This window comes from Balaenoptera borealis, assembly GCF_965194805.1.
Source record: "Balaenoptera borealis genome assembly, chromosome: 13".
NCBI classification, from domain to species: domain Eukaryota; kingdom Metazoa; phylum Chordata; class Mammalia; order Artiodactyla; family Balaenopteridae; genus Balaenoptera; species Balaenoptera borealis.
This window is the reverse complement of record NC_138870.1, coordinates 1182921-1198632: the sequence shown is the minus strand read 5'-3', so window position 1 is coordinate 1198632 and position 15712 is coordinate 1182921. Positions and strand designations below refer to the sequence as shown.

The 15712-nt window shown below is 47.7% G+C and overlaps 1 protein-coding gene across 4 annotated transcripts in view; it reads left to right on the top strand.

Moving 5' to 3' along the window:
- Positions 1–15712, top strand: part of CECR2 (CECR2 histone acetyl-lysine reader) — a 162581-nt gene that overhangs the window by 123198 nt on the left and 23671 nt on the right. For 2 of the 4 annotated variants that reach the window (XM_082350487.1, XM_082350486.1), the window contains exons 9-15: positions 9911–10040; positions 10489–10526; positions 10613–10704; positions 10922–11048; positions 12577–12953; positions 13420–13548; positions 13679–14495. In XM_082350487.1, the coding sequence (XP_082206613.1) occupies positions 9911–10040; positions 10489–10526; positions 10613–10704; positions 10922–11048; positions 12577–12953; positions 13420–13548; positions 13679–14495 (1710 nt within the window). Of the gene's footprint in view, positions 1–9854; positions 10041–10488; positions 10527–10612; positions 10705–10921; positions 11049–12576; positions 12954–13419; positions 13549–13678; positions 14496–15712 lie in introns of all 4 variants that reach the window. The other 2 variants (XM_082350485.1, XM_082350484.1) reach the window with 1 other exon arrangement.

Below are 15712 nucleotides of genomic sequence, written 5' to 3'. Positions count from 1 at the left end.
GGGGGAAATGGGACTGGATTTTGTGTTAGTTTCCTAGGGCTTCCATAACAAGTTACCACAACTAGGTGGTTTAAAACAGCAGAAAGTAAGTGTCTCACAGCTCTAGAGGCTGGAAGTCTGAAATCTGGGTGTTGGTGAGGCTCTGGGGTCATACCCTCCTGTGCCTCTTCCAGCTTCTGGTGGTTCCTGTGTTCCTTCTTTTCTGGTTTCCTCTGAGAAATTAGAAGGGAACTTCCTTAACAATATCTATTTTCTTAAATGTAAGCGAACATTCTACTTAATAGGGAAACATCAGAAGGATTCCCTTTTTTTTTTTTGAATTTTATTTATTTTATACAGCAGGTTCTTATTAGTTATCTATTTTATACATATTAGTGTATATATGTCAATCCCAATCTCCCAATTCATCCCACCCCGACCCCGCCCCACTTTCCCCGCTTGGTGTCCATATGTTTGTTCTCTACATCTGTGTCTCTATTTCTGCCCTGCAAACCGGTTCATCTGTACCATTTTTCTAGGTTCCACATATAATGCGTTAATATACGATATTTTTCTCTTTCTGACTTATTTCACTCTGTATGACAGTCTCTAGGTCCAGCCACGTCTCTACAAATAACCCAATTTCATTTTTTATGGGGATTCCCTTTTTTAAATAAATTTATTTATTAATTTATTTTGGTTGCATTGGGTCTTCGTTGCTGCACATGGGCTTTCTTTAGTTGCATTGAGTGGGGGGCTATTCTTCGTTGGGTGTGCGCGCTTCTCATTGCAGTGGGTTCTCTTGTTGCAGAGCATGGGCTCTAGGTGCACTGGCTTCAGCAGTTGTGGCATGCGGGCCCAGTAGTTGTGGCTCGCGGGCTCTAGAGCGCAGGCTCAGTAGTTGTGGCGCACGGGCTCAGTAGTTGTGGCTCACAGGCTCTAGAACGCAGGCTCAGTAGTTGTGTCGCATGGGCTTAGTTGCTCCACGGCATGTGGGATCTTCCCGGACCAGGGCTCGAACCCGTGTCCCCTGCATTGGCAGGCGGATTCTTAACCACTACGCCACCAGGGAAGCCCAGGATTCCCTTTTAAAATCAGGAAGAAAACAAAGATTCCCTCTATATTGCTTCTGCTGTACTGTACTGTTTTATGGGGGTTTCTTCTCTACAGTGGACCATAATGTACACACACACACACACACACACACACACAATTTAGGGGATGTATTTGAAACTCCAAGAAAATATCCAGGAAATTATTGTAACTAATAGTAATTAAGCCAGGGAGCTGAATTTGTTGTCATTACAAATATCAATATGAGTAATCTTTAAAAAGAGAGCATGTCCCAAGAGCAGTGAGAATCCCTGATGCTCAGAAGGAGCCCAGACTGACTCCAGTCCTGGGGCAGTAAAACCAGGGGAGGAGCAGAGTGTCTGGTGCGCCGAGTTTTGCGACTGCTGCCAGGGGGCGCCTCTGGGTCACCTAGCTCTGGTGCCCAGTGGGGCTCCTGCTCGTGGGTCTCCCAGGACTGGAACCAGCAGAGAAAGAGTTCTTAACCAGCTCCCCCCAGGGCACAGCAAAAGACTATATAGACCAGGAGCTCGGTCATTCTGGTGGAGACTTATTAGCTGATCGCCATGGCTGCGGCCTGAGGGGTAGGTTTGTACTTAAGCCTGCATCTAGGGGCCCCCGAATCCTTTCCAGAGACGTCAGAGGGCGGACCCTCCAGAGCCCAAGTTTCTTGGAGGGAGGCTTTACATGCATCTGACACCCATGGTTCACCCCTTGAACGCCTGGCTCTGGTGGCCAGAGGGGCTTGTATTCCTGGGTCCCATGGGACTGTGGCAAGCGGAGGGCCGGTTTGGGACAGGCTGGCACACTCCATGCTGTCATGTGATGGAGGCCACCCTGCTTGTCCTGGAGCTTCAGCCTGAGGGGCAGGCTTAGGTTGGGTGTGCAGAGCTGCTCTCATAGGTTGGAGGCTGTGGGTGCCTGCCGTCTCCCACTCTCCCCGAGCTGGGCCCCCAGAAGAGAGTTTATACACTTGTCTGTGACTGCCACTCAGGGGTCACTGCAGGTCCCTGACTCTGGTGGCCAGTGCGACTTAGGCTTGCAGTTGCTCACAGCCCTGTATGTTTGTGAACTTTAGAGGAAAGTGTCCAGTCAGTCTGAATCTGGGTGCTGAGACCCTCCCCTTTGGGACACTGACAGGTCTTGGCACACCCTCAACTACTGGGAGCCACTAAAATACATCAGGCTGCCTGGACAAGCACAGGGGTTTGAGAGACGACCAAGAGCTGGGAAGAGCTGAACAAAAAGGCTCATTTCCTACATGAGGCCCCACCTTCAAGACTGGGAGAGGCAGTTGTTTCCTTTTCTGCACAGAAATTAACAGAGTCCAGCAAAATGAAGAAACAGAGGAATATGTTCCAAATGAAAGAACAGATGAAAACCTCAGAAAAAAGCCTTAATGAGACAGAAGTAATTTACTTGATAAAGAGTTAAAGTAATGGTCATAAAGATGCTCACCAAACTGGGGAAGAGAATGCATGAACACAGTGAGAACTTCAACAGAGAAGGAAAATATTTAAAAGTGCCAAAGAGAAGTCTCAGAGCTGAAGAATACAATAACCAAAATGAGGGGTTCAGGCAGAGACTCAGTGGTTGAAAACCCACACCAAGGCACATTATAGCTCAGTTGTCCAAAGTTAAACACAAGGAGAGAAAAACAACTTGTCACACACAAAGGAAACCCCACCCTCTCCCCATAAGAACTTGAGCAGATTTTTCAGCAAAACTTTGCAGGCATGATATAGTCAAAGTGCTGAAGGAAAAACTTATAGCCAAGAATTCTCTCCCTGGTAAAGACATCGTTCAGATTAGAGACATTAAGAGCTTTGCATTTAAGCAAAAGTGTAGGAGTTGATCACCACTTGTAAGAAATGTTGAAGGAAATTCGTTAAATTAAAAAGAAAGGGCACTTATTAGTAAAAGGGACACATATGAAAGGATAAGTCTCACTGGAAAAGTAAATACATACTAAAGGTGGTGGATTAATTGCCTATAAAGCTAGTATGAAGGTTAAAAGACAAAAGTAGTAACAGTAACTATGATTATAATAAAGGATAAACAAGATAAAAAGATGTGAAACGTGACATCAAAAGTATAAAACATGGGAGTGGGGAGTAAAAATGATGAGCTTAGAATGGGGTTGAATTTAAATTGTTACAACTTAAAGTAGACTGTTGTAGATGTAAATTATTATATGTAAGCCTCATGGTAACCACAACGCAAAAACCTACCGTAAATACACGATAAAGAGAGATGAGGGGCTTCCCTGGTGGCGCAGTGGTTGAGAATCTGCCTGCTAATGCAGGGGACATGGGTTCGAGCCCTGGTCTGGGAGGATCCCACATGCCGCGGAGCAACTAGGCCCGCGAGCCACAACTACTGAGCCTGCGCGTCTGGAGCCTGTGCTCTGCAACAAGAGAGGCCACGATAGTGAGAGGCCCGCGCACCGCGATGAAGAGTGACCCCCGCTTGCCACAACTAGAGAAAGCCCTCGCACAGAAACGAAGACCCAACACAGCCAAAAATAAATAAATAAAGATATCTCTCCATTTATTTAAAAAAAAAAAGAAATGAATATAAGCATATCACTAAAAAAAGTTATCAAACCACAAAGGAAGGGAGCAAGAGAAGAAAGAAACAAACTACAAAAGCAGCCAGAAAGCAGTTAGCAGAATGGCAATAAGTACATACCTACTGATAGTTACTTTAAATGTAAATGGACTAAATTCTCCTATCAAAAGACACAGAGTGGCTGAATGGATAAAGAAAAAACAAGACCCATCTATATGCTGCCTACAAGAAACTCACTTTAGATGTAAGGACACACACAGACTAAAGTGAAGGGATGGAAAAAGATACCCATGCAAATGGAAACCACAAGAAAATCTGGAGTAGCTGTCCATATATAAGACAGAATAAACTTCAAAATGAAGACTGTAGTAAGAGATAGAGAGGGGCTTTACATAATGAAAAAGGGGTCAGTCTACAAGAAAATATAACATTTGTCAATATTTATACACCCAACAGAGGAGTATGTAAATATATAAAGCAAATATTAACAGACTTGTAGGGAGAGATAGACAGCAAAACAGTAATAGTGGGGGACTTTAATACCCCACTGACATCAATGGACGGATTATCTAGACAGAAAATCAATAAGGAAACACAAAACTTAAATTATATGTTAGACCAGATAGACATGGACTTAACAGATATTTGCAGAACATTCCATCTCGAAGCAACAGAATACACATTCTTTTCAAGTGCACGTGGAACATTTTCCAAGATAGATGAAACGTTAGGCCACCAAAAAAATCTTAATAAATTTAATAGGATCGAAATAATATTTTCCATTCACACTGGTATGAAACTAGAAATTAATAACACGAAGAAAACTGGAAAATTCACAAACATGGGAAGATTAAACAATGTGCTCCTGAACAACTAATGGGTAAAAGAATATCCAAAAGAGAATCAAAATACCTTGAGACAAAAATGAAAATGTAAGATACCAAAAATTATGGGATGTAGCAAAAGCAGTTCTAAGAAGAAAGTTTTGATAAATGCCTACCTCAAGAAAAAAGTAGGGGCTTCCCTGGTGGCGCAGTGGTTGAGAATCTGCCTGCCGATGCAGGGGACACGGGTTCGAGCCCTGGTCCGGGAAGATCCCACATACCGCAGAGCAACTGGGCCCGTGAGCCACAACTACTGAGCCTGCGCGTCTGGAGCCTGTGCTCCGCAACAAGAGAGGCCGCGATAGTGAGAGGCCCGCGCACTGCGATGAAGAGTGGCCCCCGCTCGCCGCAACTAGAGAAAGCCCTCGCACAGAAACGAAGACCCAACACAGCCAAAAATAAATAAATAAATAAATAAATTTAAAAAAAAAAAAAAAGAAAAGAAAAAAGTAAAGTCTCAAATACACAAACCAACTTTACACCTCAAGGAACCAGTTAAAGAAGAACATAAAATGCCCACAGTTAGAAGGAAGGAAATAAAGATCATAGCAAAAATAAATGAAATGGAAACTAAAAAGAATTAGAAAAGATCAATGAAACCAAGAGGTGATTCTTTGAAAAGATGAACAAAACTGACAGACCTTTAGCTAGACTCACAAGAAAAAAGAGGACTCCAATAAATAAAATCAGAAGTGAACACTAGATATTACAACTGGTGCCAGAGAGATACAAAGGATCATAAGAGACTACTGAGAACAGTTAACATGCCAACAAACTGGACAACCTAGAAGAAATGGATAAATTCCTAGAAACTTACAACTTACCAAGACTGAATCATGATGAAATAGAAAACCATAACAGATGAATTACTAGTAAGGAGATTGAATTAGTCATCAAGAAAACCTTCCTACAAACAAAAGTCTAGGACCAGTCCAGGAATATACAATGCAGAAATGACAGTCTCTTCAATAAATGGTTTTGGAAAAACTGGACCACTGGGGCTTCCCTGGTGGTGCAGTGGTTAAGAATCTGCCTTCCAACACAGGGAACACAGGATTGATCCCTGGTCAGGGAACTCAAGATCCAACATGCATGCTGCAACTAAGAGTTCATATGCCACAACTGAGGAGCCCACTGGCTGCAACTAAGACCTGGTACAACCAAAAAAAAATAAAAAACTGGACCACTGCTTCACCCCATACACAAAAATTAACTCAAAATGACATACAGACTTGAATGTAACACCTGAAACCATAAAACTCCTGGAAGAAAACATAGGCAGTAAGCTCCTTGACATATGTCTTGGTGATGGTTTTTTGGATCTTACTACAAAGGCAAAAGCCACAAAAGCAGAAATAAACAAGTGGGCCTACAGCGAATGAAATAACTTCTGCACAGCAAAGGAAACCATACACAAAATGAAAAGACAACCTACTGAATGGGGGAAGATATTTGCAAATCATATACCTAATAAAGTCTTAATACCCAAAACAGGTAAAGAACTTATACAAGTCAATAGCAAAAAAACCCCCAAAAACCAAAAAAAAACCCCACCAAACCCCAAACAATCTGATTGAAAAATGGAGGACCTTGGGACTTCCCTTGTGGCGCAGTGGTTACGAATCCACCTGCCAATTCAGGGGACACGAGTTTGATCCCTGGTCCGGGAAGATCCCACATGCCGCGGAGCAAGTAAGCCCGTGCGCCACAACTATTGAGCCTGTGCTCTAGAGCCCACGAGCCACAACTACTGAAGCCCATGTGCCTAGAGCCCGTGCTCTGCAACAAGAGAAACCATGGCAATGAGAAGCCCGTGTACCGCAACGAAGAGTAGCCCCTGCTCACTGCAACTAGAGAAAGCCCGTGTGCAGCAACGAAGACCCAACGCAGCCAATAAATAAACAAACAAATTTATTTTTTAAAAAAAGGAGGACCCGAATAGGCATTTTTCCCAAGAAGACATAGAAAAGATGCTCAATGTCAAATCAAAACCACAATGAGATACCACATCATACCTGTCAGAATGGCTAATATCAAAAAGACAAGAGATAACCAGTGTTGGTGAGGATGTGGATTAGAGCAAAACCTCGTGCACTGTTGGTGGGAATGTAAGTTGGTGCAGCCACTATGGAGATTTCTCAAAAAACGAAAAATAGAACTACCATATGATCCAGGAATTCCATTTCTGGGTATTTATCTGAAGAAAACAAAAACTAATTATAATAAAAGATACATGTACACCCATGTTCATAGCAAGATGTATAATAGTCAAGATACGGAAGCCACCTAAGTGCCCATCACTAGATGGATAAAGAAGAGTTGGTGCACACACAATGGAGTAATGTTTAGCCATTAAAAAAAAAGCATGAAATCCTGCCATCTGCCACAACATGAGTGGGCCTAGAGGGCATTATGCTAAGTGAAATAAGTCAGAGAAAGACAAGCACAGTATGAGCCCTTTTATATGTGGAATCTCTAAAGAAAAAAGCTCATTAGATAGAACAGATTGTTGGTCACAGGAGGCAGAGTGTTGGTGGGGAAGTGAGAGAACTGGCTTATGTTGGTCTGTCTGTTTCGTTTAAATGAATGGAATAAAAGTTTTAAACAGTAACTGGTAAAAATCGAAGGATGAAGCATTTTGTTTCCTCTTTATGTTTTATCTTGAATATGAAAATAATTGATGAGAAAAGAAGAATTCAGTCAATAAATGTAGCAGAAATACTAGAATTAGAGTAACAAGTAGTGAAACAGTGCATCTAGACAAAGCTTTCCTCAACCAAGCTTCCAGGAGACTGCTGAGTCCTAATGCCCTGCAGTAGGGGTCAGCTAACTTTCTATAAAGGGCCCTGGAGGCCATGCAGGGCTGTGTTTCCATAAAACTGTGTGTGTGTGTGTGTGTGTGTGTGTGTGTGTGTGTGTGTTGTGTGTGTGTGTGTGTGTTGTGTGTGTTGTGTGTGTGTTTAACAAAAGTAGTTTGCTACCTGCCCTACGTGCTGTAGTTTTTGCTCGGCCCTAAAGCATCCAATTACATGTGTTGAATTAACTTCTGTCTCGTGTATATTTACACGTAGTACTAGGTATATACCTTGGAATTATTGAGAAAACAATCACACAAATAATTTTCTCTACAGTTTACTTCTATCTTGGAACTGTGTTTGATCTTTAGGTATAGGAACTTTATAATGGAAGGATCAGGTAAACACTAATGGAATTTAACACCACAGAAGAAAAGGTAACCATATATTGTGTCTGCTGAGGTGATGAAAAAGGAAGTACAAGCATCACCTATGTAATAACATTGCCAAGAAACACACCCGTTTGTCTGGTCAAAGGCCCTCAATAGAACTACCACAGGGCACATTAACACTGTGATGAGAATGCCACTTGCTAAATCCGGAACGTGGGAAATTCTACCAAGACAAAATGACCCAATTTCTCCACCAGATGAATTGGAGAGGACACTGTCACACATTCCACTAAATTTAAGAGACATACCAACCAAATGCACTGCCTGGACCTTTTTGGATTTGATTTGAACAAACCAACTTAAAATTACTGAACAAGTGGGTAAGTTTGACCTTGACTGAGTATTTGATGTTAAATATTAAATAAATCATTTTATGTTCCTGAAATTCGTACAGAAGAGCAGAGGGCCAAGTATAGCCAAGATAATTTTAAAAAAACGATATGTTCGGGACACTCATTCTAGCAGATAACAGAATAAAAGCTGCCGTGAATGTGGGAGAGTGTTACTGGCGTGGAGGTGGGTGGTGAGACCTGGCAGTGAACAGCCAGGAACAGACCTGGTTCCTCACGAGGCACTGCCGGCACCATTGCCGCCTGATGGACTAAAGGCCAAAAGCTTTTTGAAGAAAACATAGGTGAGGGTCTTTAAGATGCTGGGACAGAAAGAATTTAAGTAACAAAAGCACAAACTACAAGGGAAGGAGATTGATATATTTGATGACATTAATTGTTTAAAATTTACAAATGACTAAAACACCTTAAACAAAGTGAAAAGACAAATCAGGTATGGAAGAAGATAGTTTTAACAAAGACTTCTTATCCACATTATTTTTAAAAGCACTTCTCCAAATCATTTAGTAATCCAACAACCCACAGGGAAAAAAAGGCAAAGTATATAAGCAGGGTATTCACAGAAGAGGATAATAAACATGAAAATACGTTGTGTCATTCCAATCAGGAAAAGGCAAACAGAAACATCAGAATGCCACGTCATATGTATCAGGTTAGAAAAAATGCTAAAACTTTACCCCTCGATGTGAGAGTGAGGTAGCTCGCATCACTTGTGAAGGAGTAGCTGTGAGCCGTTAAAGGCTCCACGGTGCACCCGGCAGGTTCCTGCTGCCGTGGACTCTGGAGCGCTCACCCGTGCTCGGGAAGGCGCCTCTCTCGAAAGGGTGGTTCTTACGATGCAAAGAATCAGAGTCCTAATGTTAAAGTTTGATAGTTTGGTATGTGGATATTCGTTAATTTAGTTATACTTTTCTTTAAACTTGAAATCATTCTCTTTGTTAAAAAACAATTTTGAAAGTCGTTCATAGCAAAGTGCCTCTGATTAATTAAAGCAGATACAGATTCTTTTACACTTAAAAGTTTATTTATAAATGAGCACGAAGTAGGAACAGAGGGAGCTTGGTGGGCACACGCTGTCTGCAGGTTTAGGGCTGTGTCGTGCTCCCACCGGGCACCTTCCCGGGCCTCTCTCTCCGTCGTTGGGCCTTGCCTTCTGATGGTGTTCTGCATTCCTTGCCTCTCTTCCGCCCTGCTGGCACGGGGGCCGGGCAGGCCAGCAGTGCAGTGTCAAGTATGTTTCTTGTGGCCGCAGCTGGGAGCCAGAAAACGCCCTCCCTCTTCCAGCTCCTGGCCCGTCCAGCTGGCTTCTTCCCTCGCTCGCAAGAGACCTCCTCCTGCACTGGCGAGGGTGCGCCAGCTGCCATGGGTGGGGTGGCCACAGAGCAAGGACAGCTGGTGCAAGAGCTGCAATGGGCTTGTACCGTCCTGGGTGTGTTTGGATTGAGGTCTGTCCTAAAAAGGGGATGTTGTCTTCTTGCGAGAAAGTTAGGAAGGGCTTCGGGTTGTCAGAGAGGGTGATCTTCAATCAGTGCTCTACTTTTCCCTGTCCCTGTAATTCTGCTTTCCATCTCTCTTGCTCTTCCCCGTCCCCATGCAGGGCCCGCCTTCCTCCCTCACCCCACAACCTGAACTTGGTAGGACTAAGAGGAAATGGGTCCATAAAGCATTGCATCTCTAGCACCATCTGAATTAGCAAAGAGAGGACTCAAAGGGAGCAGAAGTCACGTTTGGTGATCTGTTTCCTTCTCTCAGAACAGACGGCTGCCCCTTCGGAGCCCCTGACGCACCTGTGCTTTGTGTTCATGCAGATCGCGCCAAGAGAAGGAAGCTCAGGGAAGAGAGGGCCTGGCTGCTGGCTCAGGGGAAGGCCCTCCCGCCCGAGCTGTCCCACTTGGACCCTCACTCCCCGCCTCGGGAAGAGAAGAGGACGAGAGACCCGTGAGTGTTGAGTGGCCCCAAGCCTGCCTCGTCGTGTCCTTAGAACAGCCCTCTGTGGTGGGTCGTGGCCAGTGCTCGTGAGCTCCTTCCACTGCTGTCTGACTTGTTGGGTTATTATTCTTTAGATCACAGAAGTACTTAACTAGAGTAGAGTAAAACCTGGGAAAGAGTGTGCTATTAAATCACAAACATTACAGAATCATAAATGAGTTCCAACCATCATTTTGTAGATGAAAAAGATGATAGTCCTCTTTGGCTAAAGTATGCTGACCCTCATCCTCATCGTATTTTCTGGAGCGTTCTGAGTGTTACAGACTTACCTTAACAAAGATTTATTGGGACTATTCCAAATCTGGGTGCAAGTGAGCTGTGTGTCAGGTTGGGTCAAGAGCACTGAGGAGAGAAGGTGGTCTCAGTTACCGTTAATTTCTTATTTTCTGATTTACAGCTTTGAGCTGGATGATGATTTCACTGCCATGTACAAAGGTCAGTTCCCACGCTCAGCTCCCGCGTTCTGGTTAAGCGTGTTCCCACGTCGGTGTGTTAACCCAGCTCTCCTCTTTGGCCCTCAGTTCTGGACGTGGTGAAGGCTCACAAGGATTCCTGGCCCTTTTTGGAACCAGTGGATGAATCGTATGCCCCTAACTATTACCAGATTATTAAGGTAGAGGTGGCCTTGTCAGCTGTACGCGACTGTGGTGTGTGCATCTTTAGTGATCTGTGTTGTTGTGTGTAAGTTCATCTGCTACCCCTCACGGGTCAGGGTTGCTGGGTACACCCCAGGCTTTCGAGCAGCTCCTAATGGTGTGATTCCTCTGCCTCGCAGGAACTGCAGGATGCTGTGTTCTCCAGCAGGTGATAATTAACGTGTCCTGTTGTAGGTCCCCATGGATATTTCAAGCATGGAGAAGAAACTGAATGGAGGTTTATACTGTACCAAGGAGGAGTTTGTGAATGACATGAAGACTGTGTTCAGGAATTGTCGAAAATACAATGGGGAAAGTAGTGGTAAGTAGAAGAGGGGGTTGCTGTGGATTCACACTTGGTGCACCAGTAGGACCAAGAGTAACACGCCGCCTCTTTTAGAAACACACCTTCTAGAGAGTCACACCTTTCTTGGGAACCATAAAGAGAACGTGTGTTAACGCTGTGGGATGGGCGTGCGGGCCCTGTCCCGTCCCACACGACCAGAGGGGCAGCGGCGGCCGATGGCCCAGGTCCTCGTCTTCCTCCAGGCCCGCCTGGGTCTGGCTGTCCTCGGCCTCCACTGTCAGCCACCTTTGCATCACAGAGCAGACCTCTGATGACACAGCCCGTGTCGCTCCAGGTGCTGAAACTTGAGCTCACAATGCCTTCTTTTTTTTTTTACTAGACAGATTCAGTGATTGTACTTAATGTTTCTGCAGTTTGGCCTTAAAGAATTCAGTTTTTACTGGTTTGGGGTAGTGGGCTCACTGTCCCAGCCTGTGTGGCTGGAGGCCAGAAACCGTGTGCTGGTCTCGTGTGCTGGCCTCGTGTGCTGGCCTCGTGTCCTGGCCTCGTGTGCTGGCCTCGTGTGCTGGCCTCGTGTCCTGGCCTCGTGTCCTGGCCTCGTGTGCTGGCCTCGTGTGCTGGCCTCGTGTCCTGGCCTCGTGTCCTGGCCTCGTGTGCTGGCCTCGTGTGCTGGCCTCGTGTCCTGGCCTCGTGTGCTGGCCTCGTGTCCTGGCCTCGTGTGCTGGCCTCGTGTGCTGGCCTCGTGTGCTGGCCTCGTGTCCTGGCCTCGTGTGCTGGCCTCGTGTCCTGGCCTCGTGTGCTGGCCTCGTGTGCTGGCCTCGTGTCCTGGCCTCGTGTGCTGGCCTCGTGTGCTGGCCTCGTGTGCTGGCCTCGTGTGCTGGCCTCGTGTGCTGGCCTCGTGTCCTGGCCTCGTGTGCTGGCCTCGTGTGCTGGCCTCGTGTCCTGGCCTCGTGTGCTGGCCTCGTGTCCTGGCCTCGTGTGCTGGCCTCGTGTCCTGGCCTCGTGTCCTGGCCTCGTGTCCTGGCCTCGTGTCCTGGCCTCGTGTGCTGGCCTCGTGTCCTGGCCTCGTGTGCTGGCCTCGTGTGCTGGCCTCGTGTCCTGGCCTCGTGTGCTGGCCTCGTGTCCTGGCCTCGTGTGCTGGCCTCGTGTCCTGGCCTCGTGTGCTGGCCTCGTGTGCTGGCCTCGTGTCCTGGCCTCGTGTGCTGGCCTCGTGTCCTGGCCTCGTGTCCTGGCCTCGTGTGCTGGCCTCGTGTCCTGGCCTCGTGTGCTGGCCTCGTGTGCTGGCCTCGTGTGCTGGTCTCGTGTGCTGGCCTCGTGTCCTGGCCTCGTGTCCTGGCCTCGTGTCCTGGTCTCGTGTGCTGCCCTCGTGTCCTGGCCTCGTGTGCTGGCCTCGTGTCCTGGCCTCGTGTCCGTAGCCCTACAGCGTAGGAAGCGCGGCAGCCCCGGCAGTCGCGCGGTTGAGCCCGGGGCTGCCGCGCTGCATGTTTTGTGGGCGGAGGCCTGGGGGCCTGCCCAGCGGGGTTCAGGCCTCTGTCCCCCACAGAGTACACCAAGATGTCGGACAACCTGGAGAGGTGCTTCCACCGCGCGATGCTGAAGCATTTTCCTGGTGAGGATGGGGACACAGACGAAGAATTCTGGGTCAGAGAGGAGGAGAAGCGGGAGAAGAGGCGTGGCCGGGCTGCACGCAGCCACGTGTGCACCCGCTCCCGGGACTCGGAGGCGCCCGGCCGGAAGCAGCAGCCCGCGGAGAACGGAGGGAAGTCGCTGCCCCCTGGGCGCCGCGCTGCATCCTCTGGGGCCGGTGAGAGCAGCGGCTCCGCGCAGCCCCCTGGCGAGGTGGGCACCCCGAATAGCCGCAGCCTCCCTGGACCCCTGCATTACGGTGGACCCGGCCAGGCACCCCTCTCAAGCCAGCTGGTGAGGAGCAGCTTTGTCCTGTTGTGGTTTCCCCTGGTTCTGGACTCGGGGGCCGGGCGTGAAGCCTTCTCAATCAGATCCTCTTCCAATATGGTGTTCCTGCTTATGGATGCTCTCTTCTCCCCATCTGCCCTTCCTCTGTCCTTCCTTTATTTTAAATCCTTCTTTTTCGAAATCATTTGAATCACACATTCTCAACACGGGCATTAACCCCTTTTAAGTCAAAGGCACAGAGGTACGTGCAGTATGTAAGTGAACCCTTCACGAGGGGAGCAGCTGGGGAGAACACTGGTGGAGGCGGCTCTGGGGAGAGACAAGGACGGGAAGCCCCTGCTCTGGGCCCTCCTGTGGCGAGTGTGCGCTTGGAGCAGGTGGCAGCCTTGTCCTCCAGTGGCACGTTCGTGTTCCGGATGTGAAGGGTGTGCCTCTTCTCTTCTTCTTCTTGCCTTTGCTCCGTGCCCTCCAGAGGCCAGCAGGACAGGGAACGTTTTGTCCTCTCCGAGGGTCGGATCCTGCCACCATCCGTGTCTCCTCTGGAGCCCCAGAGCCGCACCCCGGCGGGCCTGGACAGCAGCCACAGCCTTTAGCAGTGCAGGTAAGCAAACTGCTCAGCATGCGTAGGTGATGAGGTGTGTTTCAGAAATACAGTCTCTCCCCAGCTTAAATTGGACTTGTAATTTCCCATTACCTCGTGGTAAGCACATCTTCTCTTTTCTTGTTGCCAGCCTCCAGCTGGAATTAACCACCACCGAGGCCCCCCCGACGAGAAGCCGGGGTGCGGGGGGCTAGTGCCCCTTGGTGACGTGGGATCGCACCCTGGACCCTCGCTGCTCGGGCAGATGAGCGGCCCCAGCCAGGAGGGGACTATGTATCCCCCAGCTCATTTCCAGCCAGGCTTTATCCCTCCCAGGCACGGTGGGGCTCCGGCCCGACCCCCAGCCTTTCCCGAGAGTTCAGAAATCCCTCCCAGCCACATGTACCGATCCTACAAGTACCTGAGTCGTGTACACTCTACAGTCTGGAATGGGAATCACGGTGCTACAAATCCAGGACCCTTGGGGCCAGATGAGAAGCCCCCCATGGGGCCAGGACCCTCTCACCAGCCTCGCACTCTGGGTCACATGATAGATTCCCGAGTGATGAGAGCACCCCTCCCGGCAAACCAGTGGCCAGAACAATCAGGCTTCCTACCTCACGGAGTTCCTTCTTCGGGGTACATGCGACCACCCTGTAAACCTGGCGGACATCGGTTCCAGCCCCCTCCGGCACCAACGCAAGGTTCTCTCTTTGGAGCACCGGCCCAGGCCCTGCGGGGAATGCGGGGCGGGGACTCCATGCTGGACAGCCCAGAGATGCTCGCCATGCAGCAGCTCTCCTCGCGGGGGTGCCCGCCAGCCGTGCCTTACCGCCCCCGCCAGCCCGTGCCGCCTCCCGTGACTGGCCCTTTCCCCCCAGTGGGCGTGGCGGCCCCCAAGCCTGCCTCGGGGGACCCTGGGCGGACACAGGACAGCAGGGAAACACTGGAGCCTGAGAACGGACGAGGTAATTCCCAGCCTCACCTTCATCTGCCCTTTGGCTCTCTAAGCTGTTAATTAAGGACTCACCTTTTTTTTTTTTTTTAAAAAAACATCTTTATTGGAGTATAATTGCTTTACAGTGGTGTGTTAGTTTCTGCTGTATAACAAAGTGAATCAGCTATACGTATACATATATCCCCATATCCCCTCCCTCTTGCGTCTGCCTCCCACCCTCCCTATCCCACCCCTCTAGGTGGACACAGAGCACCGAGCTGATCTCCCTGTGCTATGCAGCTGCTTCCCACTAGCTATCTATTTTACATTTGGTAGTATACGTAAGTCCATGCTGCTCTCTCACTTCGTCCCAGCTTACCCTTCCCCCTCCCCGTGTCCTCAAGTCCATTCTCTACGTCTGCGTCTTTGTTCCTGTCCTGCCCCTAGGTTCTTCAGAACCTTTTTTTTTTTTTTAAAGATTCCATATATGTGTGTTAACACACAGTATTTGTTTTTCTCTTTCTGACTTACTTCACTGTGTATGACAGACTCTAGGTCCATCCACCTTACTACAAATAACTCAATTTCGTTTCTTTTTATGGCTGAGTAACGTTCCACTGTATATATGTGCCACATCTTCTTAATCCATTCATCTGTCAATGGACGCTTAGGTTGCTTCCATGTGCTGGCTATTGTAAATAGTGCTGCAATGAACATTGTGGTACATGACTCTTTTTGAGTTATGGTTTTCTCAGGGTATATGCCCAGTAGTGGGATTGCTGGGTCTTATGGTAGTTCTATTTTTAGTTTTTTAAGGAACCTCCATAGTCTTCTCCATAGTGGCTGTATCACTTTACATTCCCACCAACAGTGCAGGAGGGTTCCCTTTTCTCCACACCTTCTCCAGCATTTATTGTTTGTAGATTTTTTTGATGCTGGCCATTCTGACCAGTGTGAGGTGATACCTCATTGTAGTTTTGATGTGTATTTCTCAAGTGATTAGTGATGTTGAGCACCTTTCATGTGTTTGTTGGCAATCTGTATATCTTCTTTGGAGAAATGTCTATTTAGGTCTTCTGCCCATTTTTGGGTTGGGTTGTTTGTTTTTTTGATAGTGAGCTGCATGAGCTGCTTGTATATTTTGGAGATTAATCCTTTGTCCGTTGCTTCATTTGTAAATAGTTTCTCCTATTCTGAGGGTTGTCTTTTCGTCTTGTTTATGGTTTCCTTTGCTGTGCAAAAGTTTTT